The sequence below is a fragment of the Meleagris gallopavo genome, chromosome 29 (assembly GCF_905368555.1).
Source record: "Meleagris gallopavo chromosome 29, MGAL_WU_HG_1.1, whole genome shotgun sequence".
Lineage (NCBI taxonomy): Eukaryota > Metazoa > Chordata > Aves > Galliformes > Phasianidae > Meleagris > Meleagris gallopavo.
Genome location: NC_139432.1, coordinates 4611555 through 4624747, shown reverse-complemented (window position 1 = coordinate 4624747; position 13193 = coordinate 4611555). Strand labels below are relative to the sequence as shown.

General features: G+C 51.1%; 1 protein-coding gene across 1 annotated transcript; it reads left to right on the top strand.

Annotated features, from left to right (window-relative positions):
- Window positions 1-2933: 2933 nt before the first annotated feature.
- Window positions 2934-12283, top strand: CCR7 (C-C motif chemokine receptor 7). The gene is made up of 3 exons (XM_003213098.5): window positions 2934-3089; window positions 6686-6735; window positions 8400-12283. Exons 1-3 carry the CDS (start codon window positions 3080-3082, stop codon window positions 9462-9464), a joined length of 1125 nt encoding a protein of 374 aa, XP_003213146.3. The 5' UTR covers window positions 2934-3079; the 3' UTR covers window positions 9465-12283.
- The last annotated feature ends 910 nt before the right edge of the window (window positions 12284-13193 follow it).

Sequence of the window (13193 nt, the reverse complement as noted above, 5' to 3'; positions counted from 1 at the left end):
AAGCCACCACTGCTTCTGTCTGGGCGACTCAGGCGTCCTGCAGCAGTGGGACAAACTCTCCCATGCTGTACATCGGCCAGCACAGCAGAGAGCAAAGGGAGGCACTGATGCTCTGCCCAGAGCGCTGCGTGCTGGCCCTGCGGCAAGGTGTGGGGAAGAGAGAGATGCCAGCAGGACCTGTAACACCTGAATTCATCTTGTAATGCTTTATGTGACTTGTAGGCGTAGACAACACCTTCCAGTGCCCGGCCTGGAGCTCAGCACGGTAACGTTAGTTTGTTTACCTGAAACTGCCAGCAGCTCCAGCCAGGCCAGAAAGTTCGTGTGAGTGATTCTCTGTGCAGCTGAGATTTGTCCCAAGGTCAGTTTTCACTGCAGTTCACCCAAAGGAACTCCGTTGTCTCCTGAAGTCATATTGATGACCAACCCTGTGCAGCTCTGACACTGTGACCTCTCACTTGTGACTTTTACCACCGATTTCTGCTGTTCTTGCAGTGCAGCTGACACCAATCTAGGTTCTAACCTAAGACCAAAACACCTTTTTCTCTTTTTTTTTAATAGCTATTGAATGTTGGAGTAACAAATGCACTGCGTGAGCAAACAGTGCTGTGTGCTTATAGGGCAGCTCGTGGGATGCACGCGTTAAAGGGAGAACGTCAAAGAAAGTCACAGAGGCACGAAATAGACTGCAAATATACACAGCCAAATTAAGCAAAGCTTTTATAAATGATTTGAGAACTCCCCGGGCCCCAGACAAGACCGTACAAGAAGATTCAGTGTCAAAAGAAAAAGCAGATTGTTTCCTTCACAGAACTGGAAATGCTTAAAATAAACACTTTGCTTGAGTTGGTTCTGACAGTGCACGGCTCGGGGGGCACCGGGGCTTCGCACACAATGCTGGGAGCACGTGAGGGAAAGGAGCTGTGAGCCCCCTGCGCTTCTCACTGCTCCATCACCACTGCGGCTCTGGGGAGGCACCGCAGCCACACGACGGCCCACCTCCCTCCCAGCTGGGCAGTAAATGCAGCTGGCAGTGCCCGTCCTGCAGCGCTCTGCAGGCAGCACAGAGCAGCACGAAGGCCCCACGCCCACCTCTTCTGAGTATTCTGCCGGTGCTGGAGGGAAGCCTTTCATCTCTCGTCCTTATTGGCGGAAGTGGTTTGAAGATGCAGCTCTCAAAGGCAGCGTACCTGCTAGGATAGCTGATGAACAAAAGGAAAATAGAGCAATAAATAGTCACGGGGGTGTGAATGGCTCATGCCTACAGATAAGACAAAAGAGAGTGTACTGAAAAGCCAGGGATCATAGAATCATAGAGTGCCTTGGGTTGGAAGGGACCTCAAGGATCACGGAGCTCCAACCCCCTGCTGCAGGCAGGGATGTATGCGTAGGGCAGGGAAACTGTAGGCAACCTCCCGCAAAGCCAAATAAAGGGGCGACAGCTGTCAGGTGCCTGAGCTGCAGTGAGTCAGTGTGGGTCCGGCATCCCAGCTTGGGAGCTGCTGTGCAGCGGTGGGAAGGACCCCAGGATGCGGGAAGGACCGCAGTGGGATCGGCCTCCTAGGAAGGAAATGCTGGGGGGGGGCTGCAGGGAGAGCCGGCGGGCACAGAGCCTGGGGAGGGGCTGCAACTGAAGACTGGGAGACATCCATGTGATCTGTGACTTCTGATGTATTCAACTGGGGCTTAAGAGCTGGGAGGTGAGGTTCTGCTTCAAGCTGAAGCAGTTAGTCTCAAAGGCATGGCAGCAAGTGCTCAGCAGCTTCAGGGTTATTCTTAAATAAAACTTACTCAGATTCTAGTGAGGTCCTGTTTTAGCTGTGGTTAACCATTACACTATCTTCATTCTAATATGCACACAAATTTATTCAGAACTCCATCTTCAGGTCTTTCTGTGCTAAACTACACTAAAGGAAATCATAGCAGCCCTCCTCAGTGCCCCAAGGGGCTTTGGGGCTCCAGTGCTGAGAGAAGAGTTGTTGTAGGCTGGGATGTGTGCAGACAGCTGGATTCTGCTGTGGGAAGCTGGTGTCACTAATCAATTACACGAATGGAATTCCCCTGCTCCCTGCAATACACAGCCCATGAAACCCAGGCTGGTTGGCAGGACGCTGCTCGGATCACATAAGGCAGGCACAGTTCAGAGCCGGACATCGGCTGCCCGGCGTGGGTTCTTACAACAGCTGCTGGATACAGCTTGATGCAGAGCACGTTATCTGTAGATCAGCTAAAGTACAATGTAGGTAGGACAGGGTTTCCTTTTCTTATTTCTCTGGTTATGTTTGTACCTGTCAGAAGAACGGTTCCAAGAAGTGGCATCCAGCTCAAACAGCCACAGACAGCCACTGAGTGACACTGAGCCACTGCCCTCAGGAATGGGACGAGCCAAAGTGAATCCCTGTGGCGTGAGCTCCTCCCGGGCTCTGCTGAGCTCAGACCTCTGCAGCAGCGTGATGCTGGGGAAGGCACAGGACTGCAGATGTGCAAAACCTCTCAGAGGAAGGCGGTGTGCGCCGAGCCTCAGCAGATGGTACAGCAAAACCACCAGAAAGCAGAAAGAGGTGGGGAAGCCCACTTGCTTGGGAGCTGCTGATGCGCACAGTCAGAAGGGCTGCGTGATGGGACGGCTGCTATGTGGTGGGTGGACACCTTTCCTAGAAAGGGTCGAGTGGAAATGGGAAACTTCCCTGTTTCCTGCAGCACCGGGTTCTGACCGACGAAGCAGCTCTGTTGTGGAAACTCTCCTCCTGCCCCTTTGCCACATTCCAAGTGCAAATGCAGGATCTGCTTCGCTCCGTGAGCTCTGAGTACGGAGTGTGCAGCCCTCAGAGCACGCGCCGAGGAAGGACCTGAGCATGAGTGTGTGCAGGGAGCACGGGGAGCAGCACAGCGATCTGAGAGCAGGAGGAGGAGGAGGGTCTGACTGTCAGGCACGTCACCGGGCTCTTGCCGAGGCGCAGGAAGTATAAAAGGCAGTTTCCCAAAGAGGGGCTCAGGCAGGAGCTGGCGCACATCCAGGCTGTGCTGTGCAGACAATGCTCTCAGCAGCGCCGTGACTTTGGCTGTTAGACACAAGACCATGGACGGCGGTGAGTACCTGCCCTGCCTTCATCTTCGTCTTTATTAATAGGGAGAATGCCCAAATCCATGCCCTGTGGCACAGGGATGAAGCGCTTTAAGATTATTCAGTAGAAAAGGGTTTAATTTTCCTTGTGTGTGCTATGAACAAGAGGACTCAGCCGAAGCTGTCTTCTCCACAAGCTCACAAATCTCAAGTCAGTTTGCTTCCAAACCATAAAAAAAAGGCATCCTGGGGGAATTTCAAGGAGGCTCTGCTGTCCAAAAGCGAGTTCTTCCCATGCCGTTCCTATCTTTTTCTCATGTTTCTTTAAAAGATCTTCCATCTCCTTGGTAATATTACATTCCCATGGATAAATCAAGGGACGGGAGTTTCCTCTTGGCTAAACCTCCTCGCTTATTGAAATTTGAGTGACTGAATATCTTCACTGCAGCCACCAAATCTTGAACCAATGCAAAACTTGGGCTTTGCATTTGCCTGCATCTGGAGCAGCCTGAGCTGGGGTTCAGTGTGGGTCTGGGCTGCAGCAGAGCACCCTGCCATGGGAGCGAGGTGCTGCTCTTTGACACATGATGTGCCGTTAGCACAGCAGCACGAGACTCGTGCCTGCTCCTTGCACGTCTCACACCTTGCCAGCTCACACCCGGTGCTCTGCAGGCACGGCATGGGGATGTGCAGCACTGCTGCTGAGCAGATACCAGCCCAGCCAATCCCCTCTCCTATATGAGCCTCTGAAATTTATTTCTCTCTGTTTATTCTGCTTCTTGAATCACAGTTTCCTAAGAGACAGATCATCAGTGTGTCTGACTGAGATCTGTGAGTGTATGAAACAAACCGTATGACACGGTTCTGTTACCCTCACTTCAGCCCATCTTTCCTGTCTGCAGTGAGAAATAGGGGGGAAAGAAGGGGGAAACTGGCACTGAGCTGTTAACTGCCAAAAGTCATTATATTATTTAAGTATGATTAATCCTTCTCAGAAATATCCGGTTCTTTCCCCAAAAGCCAACGATAGTGATGGTGAAGAGGCACCAGAAACCCGAATACGGGTAGAGATCTCAACAGGACGTTACTCACTGCCCACACGTGTGCTAAGGTGCTTGAGGCTCAAACCTCCACTCGGGAGTCCTGGCCACCAGGAGCAAAAAACCCTTCGCCTGTGAGGGTTTAACAAGGCAGGTTTGCTCACCTTCTGCTCTCGCCCTGTGCATGCAGCACCAGCTGCAGCCCTCCTCCCCATCTCCTCGCAGTTCATCCATTGGAAGCAGTGCTGAGCTGCCTGTTCCCCACTGCACAGAGCAGTTCTTTCCACCTCCATCCCCAGGGCCTGCAGCAGGGCAATGTGCTCCTGAGGACTGCAGCAATGCAGTGCTGCCGAGGGAGCTGGGGCTCACTGGGGGCTGTGGGGCACGTCCTGACTCACTGCACTGAGTTTGCTGTCTCTTTAGAAGGGAGGTTGCTGCTCCAACTGTTACGGGGACTTTTGAAGGGGTTTTTTCTTAATATTTTGAGGAACGAAACTTTACGAAAATACCCACAGCTGAGAACTGCCAGAGGCCAGAAAACGTAAAGTTACCTAAAAGTGCCCATTAAACTCCAAAGTGGGCCTCATTTCCTCTCTACAGCCCATTTGCTTCTGCTCCCCTTTCCCTCCCTCCCTGCCCCGGGCTCCTGCAAGCACAGCACCAAGAAATGAGTCCCATCCTTAATGTGAAAGTGGTGACTCAAGGACCCGCTCAGGGACCACGAGGCTGCACTGTCCCTTTTGCCTTTGCAAATGCGTAAGCTGGGTGAGGGGATGGAAAGTGCAAGCCTTTTTTATACTGAAAATCATCTGACATTTAAGATACGTGAAACAGCAGCTGAGGAAAAAAAAAGTGAAGCTCTTCAAAGGAATGATACCTCGCTGATCTGTTTGCAGATCGTTAGTTGAGTCACTTTGTTATCAGCTCTATTTCGTTAGGCACTTCAAAGGGTGATGCTGTTAAAAAAAAGGCAGCTCACTACTGCTGTGCATTTGTGCCTATCAGGTGGGTCAGGGGCGGGACTGGGTGCAGGTTCTGGGGAGGGGAGATGCAGGGAAGGTCTGCTGCTCCAGGGGAACCAGGAGGCACGGCTGTGCTCCCTGCATGGGACAGGAGGGAGGCTGATTCAGGTGTCCTCGCCATGGGGACCGGCGGCTCTTTTCTGCCTCCCTTTCACACAGCCTCTAGGAGTTAATTGTCTCTGAGGCCCCAGCTCCCGACAAACGACAGCCAGCAGAGGTAACATCACCACCAGCAGGCATGAGCCCAATCCCAGTCCTTGGAAAGCCGGGCCAATAGCTTGGTGGAGAGCATCGCTTGGCACCAACTGTTCTTTGCTGGGCAGTGACCCCGTGCCAGCAACCCAGGCACCTGAGGCTCATTAAACACAGGCAGAGGGTTTCCACAGTTTGGGCTTCCAGTGCATTCTCCTGGTCCGGTGCAGCACCAGGACAGGCAGAGCTGGGAAGCTCTGAAGCAGCAAACAGCAATCCAGAGCAGAGCTGTGTGCGCGGCTGCTGAGCACCGAGGGGCAAAGGGTTCAGCCAAACTTCTGAACAAATGCTCATCTGTGAGGACAACAGCACGGTCATCAGAGGAAACGGGCAGCCACAGCCAGAGGCATCTCCTGCCTCAGGGTGAGCCCTGCTCAGCAGTCCCAGAGCAGGTGATGACAGGAGGCAGGGGCTGCAGCATGGGGGCTGCCTTGTGCCGTACAGACAGTGGCAGAACACTCTGACCTGGAGGAGACCCTCAGGGATCACAGAGTTCAGTGCCACACAGGGCTATCCAGGCAGGCAGGCAGGACTTTCTCACAGCTGCCGGGTTGCCTCCTAGCTTCAGCAATTTTCGGTCACAACTGCCTGAGGTAGATGCTGGCATGTGCTTTAAATAGAGAGAAGAGAAAGCTTTCACTGGCCTCTATGTCTCTACTAACCACAGCAGGAAGAGTTGTTTGTCTGAGATTGCTCTCACATCTGGCTGAATTTAATTTTCCTCCCAGCTAACAGTGTGCTGCATCTCCGCATCCAAAGGCAGCAGAAGCCAGCTCTGACATTTAGACAAGCAATAAATTTCAGCCAGCTTCAGCTCTGCACATCCTGCAGGGAGCAGAGCCTTCCTGATCTGCAGTCGGGTCAGCACAGTGCCAGGGAACAGCTGTGCCAAACTGACTGCACTCAGCTGTTTGTACACACATTGAGTGTGTTTCACCCTCAGCTCAGAGCACAGGAGATGGGCTGCTGGCTGCACCCTTCAAGAGCATGAAGCTGTCAGCCTGGGGGGGTGAGGAGGAAAGAGAAAGAAGGTGCAATAATAACAATGGTTAACTATGCTAATCGTCTTCAGCTATCAGATGAGGCTGCAGAGGCCAGGCTTCCGAGACTCAATCAGTGCTCTGACAGTGGCTTGTTACACGACCCTGGGTTATCCTGTGAGCATCTTCATCGCCTTTTTTGTCTGTGCAGCTGCAGGGAGCTTTGCAGAGTTCAGAATGCCACAGCCAAGCATGCTACCTCTGCTTTTCAAGCAGCGCGTGGAAATCCCGACCTGACTACTAACACGGTGTCTTCTTCTTCCCTAGGTAAACAGCTGAAGGTCACCCTTGTTTTCAGCCTTCCTCTAATTTTTCAGGTAAGATGTTGAAAACAATGTTGTTGAAAGGCAGCTGCATTTTGTTGTGGCTAAAGAGAGATCTCAGAAACTTTGACAGGCAAAACAGCCACCCACAGCCCTGGAGAGATCCGTGGGGCACACGGCTGCTCTCATAACCCAGCACCCACAGAGGTGGGCGGTGAGACAGTGCTAAAACCAGAGGGAAAACAAACAAAAGGGATGACAGCAACGAAAGAACAGAAAGAATGGGATAAACAGATCTTAAGGCAGTCCTGACTGTTAGAACCGAGTCCCACTCTCACAACAGTGTGTGCACAGTAAAGAACCAAGCACCATGTGTTCCAGTACGTGTTCCCAGCTCCTGGACCCAGCACAGGGCTTTGACTGGCGTCAGCCCTGAAGAGCTGATGTGCCCAAGCAAAGCACCCACGCTCCATGTTCTCCTGGTCAGAGCCCGTGAGAAGCAGCAAGGAGGAGCTGAATGCTGTGACCTGCTCCTGAACTGCAGGCCTGGCCCCCAGCACTCTCGCACTCCTGCAACCACAGCAGCAGCCTCAGCCACGCCATGGTCCCCGGCTCAGGCTCCCTGAGGCTCAGCGAGGCCTGCAGTCTGCTTTCCCCTTTCACTTCTGGCGGCATGCCTCCAGGTTGCACGCAGGATGTGGTGAAAGCCAGGCCTCCCTGAGACGTGCTGAGAGATTCGGTGATAAGTGGCAGAGGTATCCAGGGGAAACCTTTCATCTCCGAGCAATGGGGAGAAGGTTCTGGAGCCCGATGGCTCACGGAAAGCAGGGCAGAGACACCACAGGCTCACTCTGCTCTGTTGAGCGTGGCAGTGTAGGAAGATGAAACGAGAATAATCAGAACTGAAATCAGGGGCAGGGGCCTGTGAATGAGGTGCCAGCAACCCGTCCATGTCAGCACGGTAACGATTTCCTGCTTTGCTGGCTGTTTCCTCACAATTTCATTGACACCTCGTTTCACTTAGCAGAAACAACAGCCCAGGGAGGCAGGGAGGCTCCGGCTTTGCCTTCCAGCAGAGCCCTTTGTTCACAGCCCCGCCGCCTGCAGGCTCAGCCCTGGTGGGAGCAGGGAGGAGAAGGGCAGGGAGCCACGAGAACCCCGGTGCTCACAATGCCAGGTGCTGATGGCCACGAGCAGCAGCTGCACCACTCCTGGCACTGCCACGAGAAGTGCATGTGAGCAACAGGAGTATCTCAGATGGGGAAGGGAGGTGAAACAAGCTAGAAAATGCCAAACAAGTAGACTCTGTCAAGAGGAAGTTTTGCTGAGAGAAGGAGAACACCAAAGGCTGTGTTATTTTTCCTATTTTATCCAACAACTGACTGTGCACATACCGCTCTATTTCGGTCCTGATCCATTCTGGATAGCAGCCACACATTCTAGAGTTTTCAGGTGTTATACTGGTTGCACAGTAACTTTACTTGCTGAATTCCCGTGATGAGCCCCCAAGAAACCCAAACCCCACGTACTTATCCACATTGTCAGCCATGAGACCTTGCCAACTCTGCTCATGCTGGGAATTCCCTAGGACATCCCTGGCCATGGCTGGGTGCTGCTGCTGTACAGGCTGACATCAGTCCCCCACTGGAAAACACCCACTGAGGGACAGAGGCCGTGCAGTACCTGTCTCAATGGGCTTTGTTCCTTCCCTGTTCTAGTTCTGTGCTGGGAACAACGTCACTGACGACTATGACGCCAACACCACCGTTGACTATAACATGTTTGAGATCCTGTGTGAGAAGAAGGAAGTCCGTGATTTCCGTGCTGCCTTCCTCCCAGCCATGTACTCCCTCATCTGCTTCACGGGGCTGCTGGGAAATGGGCTGGTGATGCTCACCTACATCTACTTCAAGCGGCTAAAGACCATGACAGACATCTACTTGCTGAACCTGGCCCTGGCAGACATCCTGTTCCTGCTGACCCTCCCATTTTGGGCCACAAGTGCAGCCACGTTCTGGTGTTTTGGAGAATTTGCCTGCAAAGCAGTCTACTGCATCTGCAAAATGAGCTTCTTCAGTGGGATGCTGCTCCTGCTGTCCATCAGCATTGACAGGTACTTCGCCATTGTTCAGGCTGCCTCGGCCCACCGCTTCCGTCCCCGAATGATATTCATTAGCAAAGTCACGTGCATCCTCGTTTGGCTCCTGGCCTTCGTTCTCTCAATCCCCGAGCTGGTTCACAGTGGTGTAAATAACTACGACAGCCACCCCCGGTGCTCCATCATTGCTAATGACTTGCAGACTTTCAACACTGGCATCAAAGTGTCCCAGATGGTTTTTGGCTTCTTAATTCCCCTGGCGGTGATGTCTGTCTGCTACCTCATCATTATCAAAACATTACTCCAGGCTCGAAACTTTGAGAAGAATAAAGCTATCAAGGTGATCATTGCAGTGGTCATCGTCTTCGTCATCTTCCAGCTGCCCTACAACGGCGTCATGCTGGCCAAGACCATCTCAGTCTTCAACAACACCAGCTCATGCGAGCAGAGCAAGAAGCTTGACATGGCAGATGATGTGACCTACACTCTAGCCTGCTTCCGATGCTGCCTCAATCCCTTCCTCTATGCCTTCATAGGCGTCAAATTCCGCAACGACCTCTTCAAGCTCTTGAAGGAGCTGGGCTGCCTGAGCCAGGAGCGCCTCTGGCAGCTGTCCTCCTGCCGTGAGAGCAAGAGGTTTTCCTTTGCCATGGAGACAGAGACGACTACCACCTTCTCCCCATGAGGAGAGGTCCAGGAAGGCTGAAGGCTGGTGTCATTTTGTACACTGCTTCTATTTTGAATTACTGATAAAGACTTGCCATTACTTTAGGAAGGGCAGCTGTAAAAGGAAGACCAAAGAACCTCTCCATATCACAGTCAACGAGCATTGCTATCCAATGTTTTCACGGATGGAGAGACTTCAATAAAATCTATGACTAACAGTGAAGTAAGGGAGAAGGAGACCAGTGAGTTCAGAATTCATCGTGCCATTTCACCCTTATTTCCTAGCCAAAATCAGAAATGCTCAAAATGGTACATTTTCATTAAAAGCAACAAATAGCAAGAGAAGCGGACATACGTGCTACAGAATTACTTGTTTAGAGCTGGATTTCCAAGAGCACTGCCCTTGCTTTGCATGTTGCATTTAACACGACTACCTATTGCTCTCCCACACACACAGAAATGATGCTCACCGCACAGAACAGCACCAGCAGCCTCAGGCTCCCAATGCAATACAACACACAGTGAGGTAACAAGCTGTGAGGTGTCCTAGATGGAACTCTCAGCTCTGCCTTCCTCCAGAAACAGTGAACAAAACTAAATTCATACATATAATACGTATTCAATAGCTGCATGTTACTGTGGCATCTCAGGTTTGTCCACTTCACTTCTGCCTGCAGCAACGACATCTGGTGTTTCATCTCCTAGGGAGCTCTGCTTATTGCCTCCCAATGTTGCATTCTTTGGGAATGCTGCTTCACTTTGGCAATACAGCCTTCTTCAGCTTCTGTAAAGGTATCTGCCTGCACAAAAGCTAGCTAGCACAGTTTAGATTCCAATTTTTGCACAAAGATGAGTTATTTACAAATACAAAAGATCTGAGGCCTCCCCAGTCACCAGTCACACAAACTCGAACCAAGAACCAACACTTCAGTGACAGGTACTTAAATATGTTTTTAGCACCCTGTTCTTCAGCCTGTCCTCACACCAGCCTTACTCCTGACACTGAGGGAGTCCTTAAGCTGATGTGAAAGCACGTGCCTTGCAGACTGCTGCCAGAATGCTCAGCATTCAAGCCCAGGGCAAGTTTGAATATATTTCTTAGTGCAAGACTTAAGTTAGGATATGTCTGTGCCCACTGTCTGAGCACTGCAACGTGTCAGAATCCAAAGCTTGCTCCTCTCCAGCCTTATTAGCTGTGCACACAGCCTGCTTTTGTCACGTACATGTGGGGGCTTTCTGTGCTGCTGCTTGTTGACCTCAGGAGATAATGTGTTATCACAAGTGTGGGTTTTCTCCCTTACCAACAAACTGTCTTTCTAGAAGAAATTTAGCAGCTGTCTTTTCTATAAGTCAGATATGTACTTCACTTATAAGCTACTGAAAATGTGCTTAGCATTCATGCTGTCACTTCTAATCAAGATGCCATTCACTGCAGTTTGATTTAAATGCAAAGGACAGGGTGTTGAAGATGACTGCCAGGGTCACATACTCGAAAGGAACATGGCAGCTGAACAACAGGTGACTGTCATGTAAAACAAGGCCTTGAAAAGAAGCCCTGAACGTGATGCCATTCACCAGAAGGAGGAAGATTCCCACAACAAACCAGCGCCCTGAGAGCTGCTGTTATGGGACGTCGAGCATCAGCTGGGAGGAGCTGCTGCAATTGTCTGTGCATCTGTTACTGATTTCCAAGCTCTGATCCCCTCAGCACACAGCTCTCCCCAGAACCGTGGCAGAAGGCCTTGGCCATGAACTGCAGGGCAGGGATGCACCCGACCCCTCCTTCCACAGCAGCGGTTGAGCGGTTCTGATCCGTGGAACCTGAGGCGCATTCCTGTGGACCTGCAGAGCCGTGCAGAGCAAACATGCTAACAGACACTTCTTTCAGTCCCACTCACAGGAACGTTTGGGGTGACGCAGGGAACCCTCTGGACCGTAGGTCAAAAAATCTTGTTCTAGAGACAGGACACGGCCAGCCTTCAGACAGAGAACCCAGTGGTAGTTTTTGAGATGCTGCCAGGTACGTGGCTGGCTGCCAATCATCGTTTTAAAAATCCTTCCTCCTAACCCACCTGGCTCTGTGGGATTTTGCCACGAGCTGAGTTCAGGAAGAAAGCACACCCTGCTCTGATTAACCTGTCTATGCCGAATGACAATCCCACCCTCTCGTTCCAAGCGTTTCCTTTCATAATGCCCATTTAATGTGTACAGTAAGTGCTGCTTCTCAATCATATTAAAGGGGGGTTAAGACTGACACACCAAATAGTCATTTCTTCTCCTTTTCCTCCTATGTTTCTTACTCAGGCAAAGAAAAGTTGACCAGAGTGAGGAACGCCTATCGTACAGCCTCCTCTTCGTTTTCCTCACCAGTAACAATGTACTCTTAATGTATACTTACATATGTAAAGCTGCTTTTCATAGAAAAATTTCAATATGTACATGAATGTACCCTGAAATACACTGCTTTCACTAAATCTCTTTATGCATAACACACTCCCCTAACTTATTCTAGCAGGGAAAACTGCCTCACCACAACTTGTACCTGTTTAACAGAAACCATTTCCTTCCCAAAAATGCAAAGTTTTCAGGTCTTTACCAACTGGACGCGTTCTGAATAGGGAAATATGCAGCCGCCTTTGTAAGAATGAGAGACCAAAGCAGCTTCTGGGGCAGCTGCGTCGGGTGCCTCCTGAAAGCGGCAGCGCCCAGCTCAGAGCCGTGCGGATGAAGGCAGCCAGCAGATGGATCCCAGCCTGAACCCGAGCTTCTCCAGTGCAGACTGAGAACTGACCGTATGATGCTACTCAGTGGAAATAAATTATGACAATTTTGAAAATACTTTTGCTTTTTCCTCGTGTATTTCCTCACAGGATGCATCCTGTATGCGTCGCAGCAGCTCGTGCCACGTCCTTCTGGACTGGAGCTGCTTGTTATCACCCCAGCTTTGTATCAGCACTGCTCTGCAGGGGGGGGAAAATAAGACAAAGTGTGTAAGCAGTCTAATTAAAAAAAAAAAAAAAAAAAAAGTTGGCTTAGTAATTATAAAGGAAATAAGTCAGAAATGGGTTTAGTAGCGGTGCCTGTCTTTATTTTTACTCTCAGTGTAATTGTCTTCATGCTGTTCCAGCACTGGATGTACCTGGTGTTACGTACATAAAAAGCCTCCACGTTTACAGAGTCAGTAACAAAAGCATCACAGTGCTGTAAAGTGCTCACGGGGTCAGGGACTCCATGGAGCAGCACAGCAGCAACGGCTGCACTGAGATGTGCAGCAGGCCGACCTGCAGCGCGAGCAATCCTTCCTCAAGGTGCACACAGACACTCATCATCCTTCACAAAAACTGCCCTACAGCTGCAACCGTGGAGTCAAAGCGAAGAGCAGAGCTGCGGAGGGAAGTCTTTGACACCACACAAAAGAATGAGCTGGAGTTAGTGAGGCAAACAAGCCCTAAAAATAATGCACGTGGGTGATGAGGAAGGGTGGTGGCACTTCGCAGCAGTCAGAATAGATGAGGGTGGGCCATGGTTTCCTCTCCCCATCTCTTCTTTTATATGGAAAAATAACCAAAGTCCCGTTCTCAGGGCGGAGGTTTCAGATCTCGGGGAAGAACCTCTTCCATGGGCAATAAATGCCCCCAGGTGCTTCTGACTGCCTGCCCTGCCCTCCATCCCGCAGCACGTCTCCCTTCCCAGCTGAGGTCTCAGTGCTCTGTCCTTATTCCATCACAGCAGCTTCTTCCCCAGGCAC